This window comes from Lonchura striata, chromosome 14, assembly GCF_050655825.1.
Source record: "Lonchura striata isolate lonStrDom1 chromosome 14, ASM5065582v1, whole genome shotgun sequence".
Taxonomy (NCBI): Eukaryota; Metazoa; Chordata; class Aves; order Passeriformes; family Estrildidae; genus Lonchura; species Lonchura striata.
Window position 1 is genome coordinate 2938576 of NC_140716.1, and position 16931 is coordinate 2955506.

General features: G+C 50.6%; 2 protein-coding genes and 1 long non-coding RNA gene across 7 annotated transcripts; 2 read left to right on the forward strand and 1 right to left on the reverse strand.

Moving 5' to 3' along the window:
* Positions 1-382: 382 nt before the first annotated feature.
* FLCN (folliculin) lies at positions 383-11994 on the forward strand. 5 transcript variants are annotated; one of them, XM_085592123.1, is made up of 12 exons: positions 383-669; positions 1918-2195; positions 3368-3514; positions 4159-4380; positions 5007-5167; positions 5908-5999; positions 6722-6912; positions 7466-7579; positions 7969-8092; positions 8341-8472; positions 9743-9848; positions 10595-11994. In XM_085592123.1, exons 2-12 carry the CDS (start codon positions 1947-1949, stop codon positions 10794-10796), a joined length of 1740 nt encoding a protein of 579 aa, XP_085448249.1. In that variant the 5' UTR covers positions 383-669; positions 1918-1946; the 3' UTR covers positions 10797-11994. The 5 variants fall into 5 exon arrangements, with proteins under 5 accessions (XP_085448249.1, XP_085448252.1, XP_021405591.1 ...); XM_021549916.4 differs by lacking the exon at positions 383-669 and adding an exon at positions 791-869; XM_085592122.1 differs by lacking the exon at positions 383-669 and adding an exon at positions 867-1097.
* A 220-nt stretch (positions 11995-12214) lies between these two features.
* Positions 12215-12709, reverse strand: LOC146766056 (uncharacterized). Its single transcript, XR_014958506.1, has 2 exons — positions 12576-12709; positions 12215-12412 (listed from the first exon to the last, which is right to left on the reverse strand). It is a non-coding gene; the product is annotated as an uncharacterized LOC146766056 (long non-coding RNA).
* A 1725-nt stretch (positions 12710-14434) lies between these two features.
* PLD6 (phospholipase D family member 6) lies at positions 14435-16243 on the forward strand. Its single transcript, XM_021550314.3, has 2 exons — positions 14435-14843; positions 14918-16243. Exons 1-2 carry the CDS (start codon positions 14435-14437, stop codon positions 15154-15156), a joined length of 648 nt encoding a protein of 215 aa, XP_021405989.1. The 3' UTR covers positions 15157-16243.
* Positions 16244-16931: the final 688 nt, after the last annotated feature.

The window sequence follows — 16931 nt, forward strand, 5'->3', positions numbered from 1 at the left end:
GGAAACGACAGTATTGTGAAACCTTCATCTGCCATAATCTAACATTCTGAGCACTTTAAGGAACTAACACAGACGGTGGGTGCTGAGTCTCCAATGGAGAAATCGCGCCGAGCCTGCGAGAACACGGCACCGCCCTGAGGCCGGAGAAAGTCCCGGGAAGGGGCTCTGCGACAGCCGATGGCGAAGCTCGTTAATGCGGCAGGCTCCAACCCGGCCGCGGTTTCCATCCCGGCCCCGGCTCCGGTCCCGGTCCCGGTCCCGGCCCCGGCTCCGGTCCCGGTCCCGGTCCCGGTCCCGGCCCCTCCGGGGCTCCGCCCGCGGCCACCCCGGGTCCCCTCCCAGAGCCCGCGGGTCACATGACCCACAGCGCGGCCCGTACCACCCCGCGGGGGGAGCGCCGTCCGCTCCCGGGGCGGCCCCCGCCGGTCGCTGGCTGCCGCTCGTCCCTTCCGGTGTCCCCGGTGATGGAACACCGCTGCTCCGCTCTGCGCCGTGACAGCTGGGCAGGTGTAGCGCGGGCGGGGAGGGTGCGCCTTCCAGACCTTCTTACACCCCCCTCTGAGATAATGGCTCCGCCCGGCCCCTGTGGACAGGGCGGCCCTGGGCCGAGCCACTGCAGCAGCCGGGGGGTGGCGGCTCTCCGGGCGGGACGGCCGGCTCAGTCCCGCGGTACGAACGGGCTTCTCATCTCTCTCTCTGTCTCTCTCCTACCTTGTTCTCCATCTTCTCGCTTCTCCGCGGCGGCGGCGGGCGCGCGGGCGGGGCGCTGTGTGTCCCTGCCCCCCCTCCCCCCCCCCCCGGCTGGCGGTGGGGTGGTAGGGCCGGTGGGTCAGTCGGTGTCAGGCTCGGGACGGGCCGGGGGCGCCGCGGTGAGCGGGGCGGCGGGCACGGGAGCGGGGCGGCGGGGAAGGGAGCGGGGCCGCGGTGACGGGGAGCGGGGAGCCGGACACTGCACCCGCGGGACAGGCTGGCTCCGGCAGGGCCTGAGCGTTCGGCTCCCTGGGTGCTCCGCAGCGCCCGCCCGATCCGGCCTGAGGCTCCGGCCACGGGGGATCTTCTGGTCTGAGCTCAGCCTTGATCCAGAGGAGGCCACCAAGGTGATCGGGGGGGAAGAGCACCTGGCCTTTGAGGAAAGGCTGGGAGAATTGGGATTGTTCAGCCTAGAAAGGGGAAGGCTTCGGGGTGACCTAATTGTGGCCTTCCAGTACCTAAATAGAACTTGCAGGAAAGATGGGACAAGACTATTTACAGGGGTGTGGAGTGACACGACCAGGGGGAACGGCTTCAAACCGACAGCAGGCTTAGATAGGATATTGGGAAGGAATTTGGCCTGTGAGTGTGGGGAAGCACAGGTTGTCCAGAGAAGCTGTGGCTTCTCCATCCCTGGAAGTGTCCAAGGCCAGGTTGGATGGGGCTTGGAGCAATCTGGGATAGGGGAAGGTGTCCTGTCCGTGGCAGGAGGTTGTACTGGGTTATTTCCAAGGTCACTTCCTACCCAAACCATTCTGGGATTCCCTGAACCTGTAATACTGGAGGTATCTGGGCTTGATGGATTGGTCCAGCCCCATTCACCCCCACGGGGCTTGACGTGTCCTGGATCAGCGTCCAGCATCTGGGCACGGCAGGGTGAGTTGCTGATGGGGTTGCCCATCAGCAAACAGAAGGTTGCTCCTGGATCAGTGCAATGCCTGGGGAGGTGTTGGAGTCACCATCCCTGGAGGTGTCTAAGGAAAGACTGGACACGGCACTCAGTGCTCTGGGCTGGGTGACAAGGTGGGGATCGGTTGGACTTGATGGTCCTGGAGGTCTCAGGCTGAGCTTAAGGCCAGCTGCTCCGGGTGGGGTGCAGAGCAGCAGCAAGGGCTGAGAGCTGCCCTGTATCTGTGTACTGACCGTGTGCTCTGCCCCTGGCTGCAGGAGCCTGGCGGCGGTGCTGAGCCCTCACGATGAACGCCATCGTTGCCCTGTGCCATTTCTGCGAGCTCCACGGCCCTCGCACCCTGTTCTGCACCGAGGTCCTGCACTCGCCGCTCCCGCAGGGCGCCGGCAGCGGGGACATCTCCGGGCAGAACGAGCAGGCAGAGGAGGAGGAAGGTGGGATTCAGATGAGCAGCAGGATCCGCTCGCACAGCCCGGCTGAAGGGGCCAGCGCCGACTCCAGCAGCCCAGGGCCAAAGAAATCAGACATGTGTGAGGCAAGTGGGAAAATCTGTGCGTGGGGATCTCCGTCCTTGGCTGTGCTAAAGGGCTCTGGGATTCTCTGATGTAAATTGAATTGTTTAGAGACAAATAAAAATGTGAACAGAATATGTTTTATATGTGTCAGTGCCAGAAGATGTCCAAGTCCTCATAAACTGCAAGCTAGCCCTAACTGTAATCCTGGTGATCCATGACAAGAGGATGAAGGAGCTGTTGTTGAATGCATACACCTTGACAGGACCTTGATGTCTCTTTAAGTTCTGTGATTTGTGATTCTCCTGTGGCTGAGAAATGCTTTGCTCATCCTTGAAGAACATTTATTTTGTTAGATTAGATCAGATAAATTATTAATAGTAATTTTAAGAGCAGTATTGGTTAGGAAAGAATTAAAAAGTAAAACAATAAAAACAATAGGAAAAAATTATATTCTCATTCATTCAGGGCTGTTCAGCCTGGAGAACAGAAGTTTGTGTGGAGACCTCGCAGTACCTTTCCAGTGTCTGAAGGGGCCTGCAGGGAATCCAGAGAAGGACTTTCATCAGGAACTGCAGTGATAAGACAAGGAGTAGTGTGTTGAAACTGAAAAAAGGGGAAATTTAGGTTAGATATACTAAAAAATTATTCCCTCTCAGGGTAGTGAGGCCCTGGCACAGGTTGCCCAGAGAAGCTGTGGCTGCCCCATCCTAGGAAGTGTCCAAGGCCAGGTTGCATGGGGCTTGGGAAGGTGTCCCTTCCCATGGCAGGGGGTGGAATGAGGTGCTCTTTAAGGTCCCTTCCAACCCAAACCATTCTATGATTCTCATATTTGTTTTCTATCAGTACTTCCTCTCACATATTTATTATTTACTTTCCCTTCAGTTGTGGCCAGTTTTGTTTGGCCGGTTGGTTTCTCAGCTGCTGTAACTGAACTTTACCAGCACTAAGTTCATAGTGGGCTTAAATAGTGGAAAATGAGCATAAAAGCAGAAGAAGTATATCAGAGTTTTGTGTGAGGACCTGAGTTCAAATCCTGACCCTGACTCACCTTCCTTGTCTTCTGAGTCTTTGTGTTCCTGTCTGTGTGTGTAAATAAGATTTTACGGTGCTTTGGAGGGAACAGTCAGAGCTCTTTGGAAATCTCAGATACCTGCACGCTCATTTATGGCTGGATTTGCTTTTCTGCCTTCAGGGCTGCCGCTCTCTTGCAGGAGGACACCCGGGGTACGTCAGCCACGACAAGGAAACCTCCATCAAGTACGTCAGCCACCAGCACCCAAACCACCCCCAGCTGTTCAGCATCGTGCGCCAGGCCTGCGTCCGCAGCCTCAGCTGTGAGGTACCTGCCGTGGAGGACAGGGAAATGCTCTTTGTGCCTCCTCTGTCACTTCAAATCCAGGATAGTCCATTGCTTATCCTGGCTGCTCTCTGCAGACTGAAACATGGAGAGAACCAGGTGGAAAGACAGGCACAGAAGTCTGTTTATTCCAGGATTGGTGGTATTTTTTAAATTTGATCTTTGATGACCTCAAAGGTTCCTTCCTCTCACCTTGTGAGGCTAAAAATATGCCCTTCTTGGTTTTGTTCCTTGTGCTCATTATTTGTCATTGTAAGATAACCTGTTTTTTGTAAAAACCTTTGAATGTGGTGTTGAGTGCCCTTTGTAGACCATTAATATTCATCCTAACAGACACGAAGGAAAAACCTCACAGAATAATGAACATTTGTGTGTCAGGATCAGCGAAATTCCTTCTGGATTCTCAGTATTGTAGTTGAATGGAGCTGAATTCTTAAAATACAGTTAAATTGAAGGATTTGGAGCGTTTGTAGGATATCTTTAGAGGGCTGTTTGACCACACTTTTGGGATAGTATTGTACAAAGACTTCATTTATTCACCAAGTGGGTATTAAAGTGCAGGAAGCTTTTTAGTTGGTTACTCTGTGATGTGTTTAATAACCTTGGTGTCTGTCCCTTCCCTCCAGGTCTGCCCAGGACGTGAAGGCCCTATTTTTTTTGGAGATGAGCAGCATGGTTTTGTGTTCAGCCACACCTTCTTTATCAAAGACAGCCTGGCCCGAGGTTTCCAGCGCTGGTATAGCATCATCACCATCATGATGGACCGGATTTACCTCATCAACTCCTGGCCTTTCTTGCTGGGAAAAATCAGAGGCATCATTGATGAGCTCCAGGGCAAAGCACTGAAGGTGGGTCAGTGCACAAAGTCCCTGTGACTCAGTGTCAGTGCAGCATCATGATGCCTGATTGGCAGCTGAGTCAAAAGCTGATCCAGCTCATGCCAGGGTGGTCATTAAGATTGACACAAGGCTCAGCAGGATGGTGTGTATCCCCATCCCTGGAAGTGTTCGTGGCCAGGTTGGATAGGGCTTGGAGCATCCTGGTCTCATGGAAGGTGACAGGTGCCTGTGGCAAGGAGATTTGGAACAGGTTGATCTTCCCAGTCCAAACCATTCCAGGATTCAGTGTCTGGGGATGTAAGAGGGAAGGAACAGGGTGTTTTTGTAATTTGAAACACTCTTTTCACACGCTTTTCACAGGCCTCGTAGACAACAGCTTTGTAATTAAGTAAATCTGGGAAGGACAATGATTTTGGAGCTCAAGTACTACTTAATGTTACTTTTAGTCCATCTAAGAAGAAGATATTCCTTCTCTCTGTTCTCCCATGATTGGATGCGTGTGTGTGACACACCCTTTTCACTTGGTATTTTTGGGGTGGGTTTTTTTTTGGTTTTTTTTTTTTTTTTTGCCTGAGTTTTGCAAGCAAAACCTGAACCTCTTTCAGCGTGTGACCCTGCCCTTGCTGTGTGTGCAGGTGTTTGAAGCAGAGCAGTTTGGGTGCCCCCAGCGTGCCCAGCGCATGAACACGGCCTTCACCCCCTTCCTGCACCAGCGCAACGGGAACGCCGCGCGCTCCCTGACGTCCCTGACCAACGATGAGAACCTCTGGGCCTGCCTGCACACCTCCTTCGCTTGGTAATGCCACTGCTCTTCTCAGCTCCTTCCTCTGGAGGATGCTGCCATGTCCTGAAAGAGTGGGAGTGCCATTTGAGTGTTTGGGTTTAATTTTTTTTGTTGGGTTTTTTTTTTTTTTTTTAGGTAATACTTAGACTTTGCTAAATAGTGTCTGAATTGGAAGGAGCCAACACTGATGTCTTTAGGACAAAAAAAATGTCTTTTTGCTGTGAAGCAATACTAACGTGGCAGCGAATAGAAGTCATGGTTATGCAGATGGAAAGGTTTTGCAGTGTGGAAGAAAGGAATAAAAGATGTTCCTACCCCCAGCATGTTGCACCTGGAATTCACACATGACAGACCATGGTGGTTCACCTGGGAGTGCCCCTGTGCTGGGATCAGCAGCATGACAGCAACTGGGCTCTGAGAGAGTCCTGTTGCTCCAGTGCCTGACTGGCTCATTAAACTTCCCTGGAAAGATGCCACAGGGAGGGTTGCAACACTGGCATGTGATTTGGATGGGGGAATAAGCATGCTGCACAAAGAAATTGCAGAATGCTGGGATCTGGATGACTTTATGTGGCAGGGATTGTAAAATGGGCGGATAGTCCCACACTGAGCAAAACACAGGGATGTGCTGGAAGGTAGCACAAAGTGGTTAGTGCTTGGATGTTTTGTTTGACATCATGACATCAATCTTACTGGATTTTTGCACCTGGCAAGCTACATGACTCTGCTTCTCTTCCTTTCAATGTCTCCAGGCTTCTGAAGGCCTGTGGTAGCCGGCTTACAGAGAAGCTTCTGGAGGGAGCACCCACAGAAGACACCCTGGTTCAGATGGAAAAACTTGCAGGTGAGACAGAGATTTCCAGAGCTGCAAAAACTCTCTCTGAGATTGCTTTAGATGCTGAAATACTGAGTCCTTTGATCAGCATCTTAAGCACAGCTATTGTTCATCAGCTTCACCTGGTAATCTGTGCAGCAGCTGATGCACTCTCCCATCTGGAGATGGCTCTGACAGGAATGTGGAATCCAGGCACCTCAAAGGCACTGGTGTTTGTCACTTGAGTGGCAGAGTTGCATCATCAAGATTGTTCCTCTCTGTGGCTGGGCTGGCCCTCCCACTGAATCTGTACAGCCAGAAGGATTTGCAGTCACAACATATGGATTTCTTACTTCTTTTTCTACAAACTTTCTACCAGTAAAGATCATTGTTTGTTTGGGTTTTTTTTTCCTTAGTTGAACTATTTTATTAACCATGTAGACTAGAATCTACAAAGCTTTGTCCATAACCTTTAAAACAAGAATAGAGAACATAGCTGATCAAAAAATATGACTTTCTGGTCTGTAGAAGATGAAAATTCCTTCTTGACCCATCAGTAGTTATTTTTTATCTGAATTAACACTCAAGTGTGTCTGTGCTGCTGCCAGTACTTTCAGTTACTGTGTTCTGAGCTCTGTCTTCCCACATACACCCAAAATCACGTGGGTGCAGCATGTGAGCCACTTTCCATTCCTAGTGAGCAGCAATTTTTATGACCAATCTCCCTTTTTTTTGTTTTTTTTTTTTGCTAGATTTGAAAGAAGAGTCAGAAGGCTGGGATGGTTCTGAGGAAGAGGAGAAGCCTTCTTCTCAGCCAGATGTTGTGGAAGGGCAGGAGCTGTCCAAAAGCTCCCCTGAAACATCTCTGATGCCAGATTGCAACAGCTGGAACGTGGCTCACAGGAGGTTGTCTGTCTTCCGCTCTCTCAGGCACATGAGACAGGTAAGAAAGGCTGCAGAGTTCACAAGCTTTTTTCTCCTGATAATTAATTTTTCTTTTAAAGATCTATTTATTTTCTGCAATCTGCACATTCCATGGTGCTGTGTCCAGCTAGGAGCATGATGTGAACTGCATCTCTGGGCATGCTCCCTTCCTCACATGGGCCTCTGGTGATCATCAGTCATGTGGGGTGAGGTCAGATGATTTCTCTCAAATTCTGCACTTCTCTTCTTCCCAAGAAGAGTAATTTAATACAGTGGTTGTGCAGCATCTTCAAACCCAAGTAATACTTGCTTTTTAAAAAAATGTTTTGGAGATAAAAATTGCATACAAATAGATTAAATTATTCTGTATGGATCTTGCCTTTCTCCTGTGCTCCCAGTGACCTGGCTGAGGGGGAAGCTTCATGTACTCAAGGTTCATGTGCTGAATTTCCATGTCCATTCCTGCTGTTCTAGCCATTTTCTTATCTGTCACTCATGTTTTTAACAGGGCAAACTAGACAATTCACTCATTTTTATAACCAATGCAGAATGGTTTGGGGTTTTTTTTCCAGGTTCTTGGGGCATCAGCATTCCGAATGCTGGCTTGGCATGTTCTGATGGGGAACCAGGTCATCTGGAAAGCTCAGGATATGGATCTTGTCCAGTCTGCCTTTGATGTCCTACGGGTAGAAACCTTTTCTTTTGTTTCTTGGCTACATATTTTTACATGCATTTCTCTACTACTCCAGCCTTTATAATGATCTGACATGTAATCTTGTGAAGACTGTGTTCTAAATTATATGGTTTTGAAAAAACAGCAACCAAAAAAACCCCCAAAAACATGCAGAAAACAAAATCCCCTCCACCTTGGAATTTCTTGCTTGTCCTCGGTGACTGCAGAGGCTCTCAGGCTGAGTAGGTTACTTTGATCCCCCAAATCAGGAGCATCTGCCTAAGCAGTGCTCCAGGTCTTAGCCAGGAAGCTAAGCTCAGGTTTAGCCCTGGAAATCAGGGAGAGAATTGTACTTACTTGTTTCATTCCAGAGTTTCTCTTGGCTGGTTTCCTCCCCTGCAGACGATGCTGCCCATCGGGTGCGTGCGGATCATCCCCTACAGTGACCAGTATGAGGAGGCGTATCGCTGCAACTTCCTGGGCCTGAGCCCACACGTCCAAATCCCACCCCACATCCTGGCATCTGGTAAGAACCTGTTGCAGAACCCTCTCCTTGTCATGTCATGTTCAAGGACATTAGATTTTGGGTTTTTTTTAAATAAGTATTGGCTGCCTGAAATAAAGCCCAAATGACTTCATTTTGTTTTCCCCGTGTCTTTGCCTGGTCAGTGACTGAAAGATGTGACATCTTCTCTAGGCAAAGCAGGGTCTGTAGCTGTGTTTTAGAATCTGGGCTAGCACAGCTCATGCCCTTCTGGGCTCTTGTTGCTCCAGAGTTTGCAGTCCTCGTGGAAGTCCGTGCTGCCACCCGCTCCAGTCTCTACCCAACCCTGTTTGATGATGAGCAGTCCCTCAACAAGTACGAGTTCCTTGTCACCAGTGGGAGCCCCGTTGCAGCAGATCGAGGTGGGTGATTTGGCAGAAGAAAGACCCTCTGTCACTGAGATTAAAAGAGCATCTTGATCTTTACCTGGTTTTCGTGTACTGGCCCTTAAGGAGGTTTGGGTAGAAGCGAGGTCAGTATTCAGCTGGGGTTTAGCAGCTTGAGGTTCACCACAGATTGTTCAATTATAAAAGATTTGCTCTACCAGATCAGGATTTTTCCTATTAGTTTTCATAAATGAGAAATGGATTCTGTAACACAGGTATAAGAAAAATTGTAGGGAAATTCTGTAACCCACAGTGAACACTTTCAATCCTGGGATACTTGTGTGCTTATTTTGAGTAAGGCTAACTTGTAAGAACCATGACATCACATAATATTCCGTGTTCCACTTGGTGGTCAAATATGACTGATAGAGAAATACCCAGACTTTTGAAATTTTACCTACTTCCTTCCAGTAGTTGAACCCTTGCATCTAGAGGTGATTTGAGTCAGGTCCATCAGTCTTGTCTTTTCTGGGAAGTCTTAATTTAGATGAATTGGCCTCACTGAGTGTCTCAAAAGACACAGCAGATGGCTCATCCTTCCTCTTTGTCCCTGAAGACAGAGATGCAAAGCAGAGACTTGCTCTCTGCATAGTGCTCTTCCTGTTGTTGATCCCATGTGTATAAATACAGCAGTTTATTTTCCATCCAGTCAGTGGCATGTCCAGAAACTTCTGCACAAAAATAGTCACTGCAAGGTCTTTTCTCCACCACAGCATCAAACTTAATAGGCCATGGACTGCTGGGAAAAAGGTCTCCTAGGGACTTCCAAAAAGTGGTCCAGAAATGCTTTGAATTGGTTGCTGATTTATTTTTTCACTAAGTATCCTGGAACTGCCCTTAACAAGAGGAGCATTAAATCAAGTATTAGCTGAGGGTTTGTGTTTTTATGTGTATGTTTGTATATTGTACAAAGAAGCATGAAATTTTTTTGCATAACCTTGTATTTTTAACGATCTTTTGATAAGGACAACAAGAGCTAAGCAGGAGTTTAAAAGTGGTTCTGAAGAAAAAACAAAGGCCCCTGAACCTATTTGGATGTCCCAGGGTCCTTCACTAAATTCCATGTTGCTTCACAGATCAGATGTTTTTATAATGAGATGATCTTTAGCTCCTCTTCCATGGAAATGAAATCCCAGCAGGCCACTGGGGGATATAGCTAACAATTATTAGTAGTAAAGGTGTAATCAGTAACCTTTAGCTTGTGTGTCCTCTTTCTCACCCTTTCCCCATTTTTCTGCTCCTGCAGTTGGCCCGACAATCTTGAACAAGATCGAAGCTGCCCTGACCAACCAGAACCTCTCTGTGGATGTTGTGGATCAGTGCCTTGTTTGCCTGAAGGAGGAGTGGATGAAGTAAGTACAGCTCCCTTGCTTCCAGAGGAGCAGCTTTGGTGCTGCTCCTGGAACAGCAACAGCAGAGTGCAGGACCCACTTTAGTCAGGTGACTTCTGCTGCAGTTCAGTTGGATTTACAGGAACAAATTAAGTCAGGAGTTAAGAATTTCCTACTCTAGTCCTAGCTCTCTTCTTGGCTTTCAGCAGTTCTTAACCTTTATGCTCCAGTTCACACATCTGTAGGTTACCTGCATGACAACACCTGTCTGCCTCACCTTGGTTAGGAGGATTAAATATGCAGATCCCTCTGTGCCTGTCAGTGTGGCCATACCCCAGCACAGGTGACACCCAAACACATGCCCGGGTCCTGCCTTCAGGCACTGCATTTCAGAGGTGCAGGCAGCTGTAAAGGAAGACCAGTCAGTCATGTGAAATAATTCATGGAACATCATGACTTTGTGAATTTACCTGAAGGCAGATGGGCACTGGATGTGTCTCCCAGTTGTCACAATTAATTGTTCTACTTTCTGCTAGAATGAAAAAGCCAAACTAGAAATACGCCCACTATTACTGAAAATGAGTCATCTCCCTAACTAATCACCCTCCTTTATCAAAGCATGAGAATAGTTTCAATGAAACATGGGTTGAAGCTTTTATTAACATTTAGTTGCAGTAGGTGCCAAGAGAAGCTCCAGCTCCTCCTTGTTCCCTGTTTGATGGTGTGTGAATCCATTTGATAATGACAGGAATCTCTTGCTCCTGCAGTAAAGTGAAAGTCCTCTTTAAATTCACTAAAGTGGACAGCAGACCCAAGGAAGATACCCAAAAACTGCTGAGCATTCTGGGAGCTGCAGAGGAGGACAATGTCAAACTTCTCAAGTTCTGGATGACCGGCCTGAGCAAGACCTACAAGTCCCACCTGATGTCAACAGTTCGCAGCCCGACGTCCTCAGAGTGCCGGAATTAAAGGGTGCCCAACCTCCCTGCTGCCTTCAGAGAAGGGCAGGGACCCCTGGTTACCTCTGCTGAGCCTGCAGCTTGTGCTTTAGGTGGATAGTGAGGCTTCTTCACTATTCTCCTGGTCCTCAAACCAACTTGAAGTGTGACTTGAGTCTTTTCTACTTGCTGTGAGACTGGACTAATAAGTGCTAATCCACAGTGCTGCTGTCTCTCCAGGAACTCAGCTCTCAATCTAGACGTGCACACTCAAGACTAAAACACAGCAACGCTCAAAGAATCAGCTAAATTAATTAAAATCCCATTAAGCATCATGGTGTGGCAGCAGGCCTCACCTTTAGGTTCCTTGGCAGGCCTGTGACAACATCCAGAACTCCTGGGAGTGCATATGGTTAATCTCACTGAAATCCCACATAAATCTCCTCAATGCCTGAGAGAACAAGAACCAAAAATAAGAGGCACGTCACAGGGTATGGATCACATGTAAATTATTTCAAACCACTTCGTGCTCAGATTTAAGAGACTATTTTCTGCTGTAGCATAAGTCAGGACATCCCATGGGAGTCCTGTCACTCCTCTTTATTTATTTATATCTTAACTTGAGACGGTTTTAGCATTTGCTTTGGAAATCTTGTCTGGGAGGGCGAATTGTAAAATTAGAAGTCTCAAAATGCAGCCTGCTTGCCTCTCAGAGGGGAAAATACTCGCCTTGTTTTGCCTGTGGTTGCAGAACTTCCAGGTAATGAAGATAACCTCGCCAGGATAAGGTTCTCTTCTGTCTTTTTTAGCTTCCTAATAAAGCAGAAGAGATTCAACCTGTAGGTGCTCCCTTATATAACTCTATAGTAGCCATTTTAGCTTAATAGTTTATGAAAACATTGGTGCATTTTTTAATTACCTAACCGGATATTCCTTAGCTGTTGTGTAAGGAATCTCTGTTTCTGTTGTGAAGTCTGGGGTTTATGTCTTTTCTTTTTGTTTTTCTGGATCATTATTGGGAACACTTGACGTTACCACAGATATTTTGAACAAGCTAAAGGCAGGTTTTACCCAGGTGACCTTCTACACTCACTCATGCTCAGAGAGGATGTTCCAGCTTGTCACAAGTTCTGTTCTTATATATAAAATATGGAGGTTGATTTTTGTCTGGAACATCTTAAAATGGAGACAGGCATTAAATCTCATAAGAGCTATTTTTGTAAAATGAACAAAGCCTGGTTTTGTGTTTATTTTTGCTGTGTGTGTGTGTGTGTGTGTTGTGGTGGGAAAGCAGCAGCTGATCCAGAAAATTCCTGCATCCTTAGCCTAGATCTACTGTAGAGAATTTAATACAGGTCTTTTTTCTTTGTATTTTCTTGTAGCCTGACCTAGTAATGTGTATTTTAAGGTGATTCTGGGCCAGTCCAGAGCTGTGTAACAGCAGGTGAGTTGTCATTTGGCATTGAGACCTTGATTGCTGAACTGGTTTTGTCTTTTAAAAAAACAGCTCTCCCAAGAAATCCAGCATCAAAACCTAACCTGGTGATTCCTTCCCAAACAGCAAAAGGGTTGAGCAGGGTCAAGCCTGAGGCTGCTGCTTCTCCCTTGCTCTTGGTGAGTCGGACGTTGATCCCTCTCCATCCTGACCTGAAACAATGGACAAGCAGACTCAGTTTTGAGCCAGGGCAAGGAAACCACTAACTTAACACTTACAAAATGCCCACAGGAGAGAAGGGGGAGAGCTGCCAAGTCAGTGAACCTACAGCCCAGCTGTGCTTGCCTGCCAGAACACATCTGGGCGTGGGATTACCAAATGATTGCCTGGGCAGGTTCCTGCAGCTCGCAGCTGAGGCCACGGGTGCTCCCTTTGCCGTCAGCGAGAGCTGGAATGTGCACAACTTAATTAACAAAAAAATCATGTCTGCAGACATCTTTCAGCACTCTCCTTCCCTCCAAACGATACGCCTCAGAGACAAACTGATTGAGGCAGGATAATTCTTTATTCCAGTGCGATTTCTGCCTGGCTGAGCAGCGTGTAGCTGGGAGCGGTGAGTGCTGCAGCTGCCGTGTGATGGAGCCAGTGCTGGGTCACTGCTGGCTGCCCTTACAGACAGCTGTGGCCAGCTGTGCCACCCCTGTCCCCTCAGCCCGGCAGGGGCCAGCAGGTGATGGTCACCCTCTATTCCACCCTCGTGAGACTCCACTGGCAGAGCTGCCTCCAGCTCTGGGGCCCATCTCATCACAAGGATGTGGAGCTCCTGGAGCGAGTCCGGAGGAGGCCACAAAAATGCTCCAAGGGTTAAAGCTGCTCTGCTCTGGAGCCAGGCTGGGACAGCTGGGGGTGTTCACCTGGAGAAGACCCAGGGAGACCTTAGAGCTGGAGAGGGACTTTGGACAAGAGCCTGCAGGGACAGGACAAGAGGGAATGGCTTCCCAATGCCAGAGGGCAGGGTTAGATGGCATATTGGGAAATAATTCCTCCCCGTGAGGGTGGGCAGGCCCTGGCACAGGTTCCCAGAGAAGTTGTGGCTGCCCCTGGATCCCTGGAAGTGCCCAGGGCCAGACTGGTCAGTGCTTGGAGCAACTTGGGCTAGTGGAAGGTGTCCCTTCCACTAGCCCAAGTGAATGATCTTTGGGATCTCTTCCCACCCAAACCATTCTGTGATTAGAAGATGTGTTGCGTGTCCGCAGCATCCGCTGCAAGGGCTCGGTGTGTGGTGAAGGGTTCGCTGTCAGGGCTGTGGTACTGGGGAGGTCTCAGCGGTCGGGGCCGGGGTTTGGGAGCCCGGGGCTGGGTCGGGGCCAGGGTTTGGGAGCCCGGGGCCGGGTCGGGGCCAGGGTTTGGGAGCCCGGGGCCGGGTCGGGGCCAGGGTTTGGGAGCCCGGGGCCGGGTCAGGGCCGGGGTTTGGGAGCCCGGGGCCGGGTCGGGGCCGGGGTTCAGAGCCCGGGGCAGGGTTGGGGCCGGGGTTCAGAGCCCGGGGCAGGGTCGGGGCCGGGATTTGGGAACCCGGGGCAGGGTCGGGGCCGGGGTTCAGAGCCCGGGGCAGGGTCAGGGCCAGGGTTCAGAGCCCGGGGCTGGGTCGGGGCCAGGGTTTGGGAGCCCGGGGCAGGGTCGGGGCCGGGATTTCAGAGCCCGGGGCAGGGTCGGGGCCGGGGTTTGGGAGCCCGGGGCAGGGTCGGGGCCGGGGTTTGGGAACCCGGGGCAGGGTCGGGGCCGGGATTTCAGAGCCCGGGGCAGGGTCGGGGCCGGGGTTTGGGAGCCCGGGGCAGGGTCGGGGCCAAGGTTTGGGAACCCGGGGCAGGGTCGGGGCCGGGGTTCAGAGCCCGGGGCAGGGTCGGGGCCGGGGTTTGGGAACCCGGGGCAGGGTCGGGGCCGGGGTTCAGAGCCCGGGGCAGGGTCGGGGCCGGGATTTCAGAGCCCGGGGCAGGATCGGGGCCGGGGTTCAGAGCCCGGGGCAGGGTCGGGGCCGGGGTTCGGAGCCCGGGGCAGGGTCGGGGCCGGGGTTCAGAGCCCGGGGCAGGGTCGGGGCCGGGATTTCAGAGCCCGGGGCAGGATCGGGCCCGGGGTTCAGAGCCCGGCCCGGCCCCGTGCGGCGGCCGCTCCTCCCGCAGGCCGCGCCCGCCTCCGCCGCGGCTGCGCGGCCGGGCCGGGCCGGGCCGGGCCGGGCCATGAGGGCGGCGGGGGCCGCTCGGGGCGCGGCGCTGGCGGCGGCGGCGGTGACCGCGGTGGCGCTGGCGGTGGCGGCCTGGCGGCGGGCCCGGCCCGTGCGGGAGGTGCTGTTCTTCCCCTCGCAGCCCTGCTGCATCGAGGCGCTGCTGGCCGAGGCTGCCGAGCCCGGGGCGCCCGCCCGGCCCTGCCCGTGCCCGCTGCCGAGCGGCGACACCGCCCTGAGCCGCCTGGTGCGCCGCCTCCTCTCCGCCCGCCGCTCGCTCGACCTCTGCCTCTTCTCCTTCTCCTGCCCGCAGCTCGCCCGAGCCGTGCAGCTGCTGCACCGCCGCGGGGTCCGCGTGCGGCTGGTGACGGACGCGCAGTTCATGGGGCTGCACGGCTCCCAGATCGGCCGCCTGCGCCGCGCGGGTGAGCGCGGGGCGCGGCCGCGGAGCGCGGGGCGCGGCCCCGGCCCGCGCTGAGCCGCGTCCGTGTCTCCGCAGGGATCCAGGTGCGCCACGACCAGCACAGCGGGTACATGCACCACAAGTTCGCCATCGTGGACCGGAGGATGCTCATCACAGGCTCCCTCAACTGGACCACCCAGGCCATCCAGAACAACCGGGAGAACGTGCTGGTGGTGGAGGACGCCGAGTATGTGAAGGCTTTTCAGGATGAGTTTGAAAGGATTTGGGAGGAGTACAATCCTGCCAACTACAGGTTTTTTCCCGAAAGGCAGTAAATGATTGAGCTGCCTCACAGGGCTAGTGGAGCATGGTAACACCCACGGATTTTGTTATTATCACTGTTTTGTCCATCTGGGTGTAACTTTGGTAAATGTCTCCAGAGAAGCAAAGTGTTCTCTGGCCCAAAATGGCACAGATCCCTTGCTGTGGGTCATTCCCGTGCTAGAGGGAATGTCAAAAGCGTTTGGTTGTGCGGGTGACAGTGACAGAATTGCATCCATAGGCATTAAGACTTGGGGCAAGCTCGTTGCTGTGCCCTGGTGCAGACCAGGTGTGTTCATACAGTGCTGAGCGTGTGTTTCAGTGGTAAAAGGAACATTTTCCAGCTCAGGATATGGAATGGAATTACAGCCAATTCCAAGTGGAATTGTAGCCCAAGGGCTCCTCTACACTCATAAAGAAGGGAGAGATAAGAGGGCTACAGCAGAGTTAAGAGTTTCTATAGATTAAGTGCCTTGGTTACATTTCTTGTTGGCATTAAAGTTTAAAAGTTGGCATTAAAGTTTAAAAGTTATTGCAACTAAAGTAAAACAAAATTGGTGGGAAATAGCAACAATTTCTAGGTTTTGATTGTGTACATGTTTCTTTTGGTTGAAGGTTAGCAGAGCTGCTGTGTAAAACCATCGAGCACAGATGGTAATGACAGCTTCTCTTCCAACAAGGAAGTGTAGGGAAGTCTGGAAGGAAATGAGAGAAATGATTCTTTGGGATCAGTATTTATCTGGAGAGCAGACACAGCCAGAGCTGGGTCACCCACTTCAGGTGGGCTCTGGAAACCCTAGTTCCTTCAGGTTAGGACACCGTGTCATGGTCTGTGCCCTCGCCTGGCAGCACCAGCGTGGGGACAGCCAGGGGAGGGAGGTGACATCTCTGTTCCCACAGCCCAGTGTGGAACAAAGATGATGTAAACCTAAGAATTTCAAACTTGAAATTGTGTCTATGTAAGAATTGTTTTATACTGAATAGAAAATGCTTTAATATCTCTCAAAATGAAAAGAGATTTTTATATTCTGTTACTAATTTTGTTACCAGTAGTGCTGTGACTGGCACTGTTAAATAAACCATTTTCACAGAAAACATCAACAGCCTCATCTGACTTTTGAATTATAATTCCTGTAGATCCTTATTAAGATATTTATGATATATGGACATCCCCAGATTTTATATTTGTTCTGAGAAAGTTTGCATGGGGGAAAGAAAATTATGTTACCTGTATGGAAGTATATAGGGAAGGTCATTCTCCAGTAAATCCCATTCAGGAGCACTAGATTTAAACTGCTTAAAATATATTATTGCTGTTGAAGTGTTGCCTGTTTACATTTCCTATGTGAAATGCAGCCATAAAAACAAACATCCCTTTTCATGCTCTGACCTCTGCCCTGTTTTTCCTTCTTTTTAGAAATATAAACCTGTTACACACGGCATGCAAAGGGTGGTGCAAAAATAGTTTATTACCATATAGTTAATGTAAAGTTAAGTAATTATATTTACAAAGTAAAAATGATCAGCTACATCCAGGGGAGCCTAGCACGTCATACAAGGTTTGTAAGGAATAAATACAGTGAGAAAAAGTGACGTTTCTATTACAGCAAGCAGTTGATCAGGAATGGTGGCTCTTAAAAAAGCACTGGAATAAACTGGGAGTGGAAGGGAGAAGGGAAGGAGACAGGAACTCACACACATGGAGAAACAGGAGCCTCCCACAGCCTTCCCCTTTGCAAGGGAAAAGAATGATGTGTGAGAGCCCTGAGGCTGCAGCATCCCAGCACTG

Coding starts and splice junctions, on each gene's coding strand:
- PLD6 (XM_021550314.3), top strand. CDS start 14,435: ATGAGGGCGGCGGGGGCCGCTCGGGGCGCGGCGCTGGCGGCGGCGGCG. Junction 14,844..14,917: donor CGGCCGCCTGCGCCGCGCGG/GTGAGCGCGGGG, acceptor GTGTCTCCGCAG/GGATCCAGGTGCGCCACGAC.
- FLCN (XM_085592123.1), top strand. CDS start 1,947: ATGAACGCCATCGTTGCCCTGTGCCATTTCTGCGAGCTCCACGGCCCT. Junction 5,168..5,907: donor CTGCACACCTCCTTCGCTTG/GTAATGCCACTG, acceptor CAATGTCTCCAG/GCTTCTGAAGGCCTGTGGTA. Junction 6,000..6,721: donor TCAGATGGAAAAACTTGCAG/GTGAGACAGAGA, acceptor TTTTTTTGCTAG/ATTTGAAAGAAGAGTCAGAA.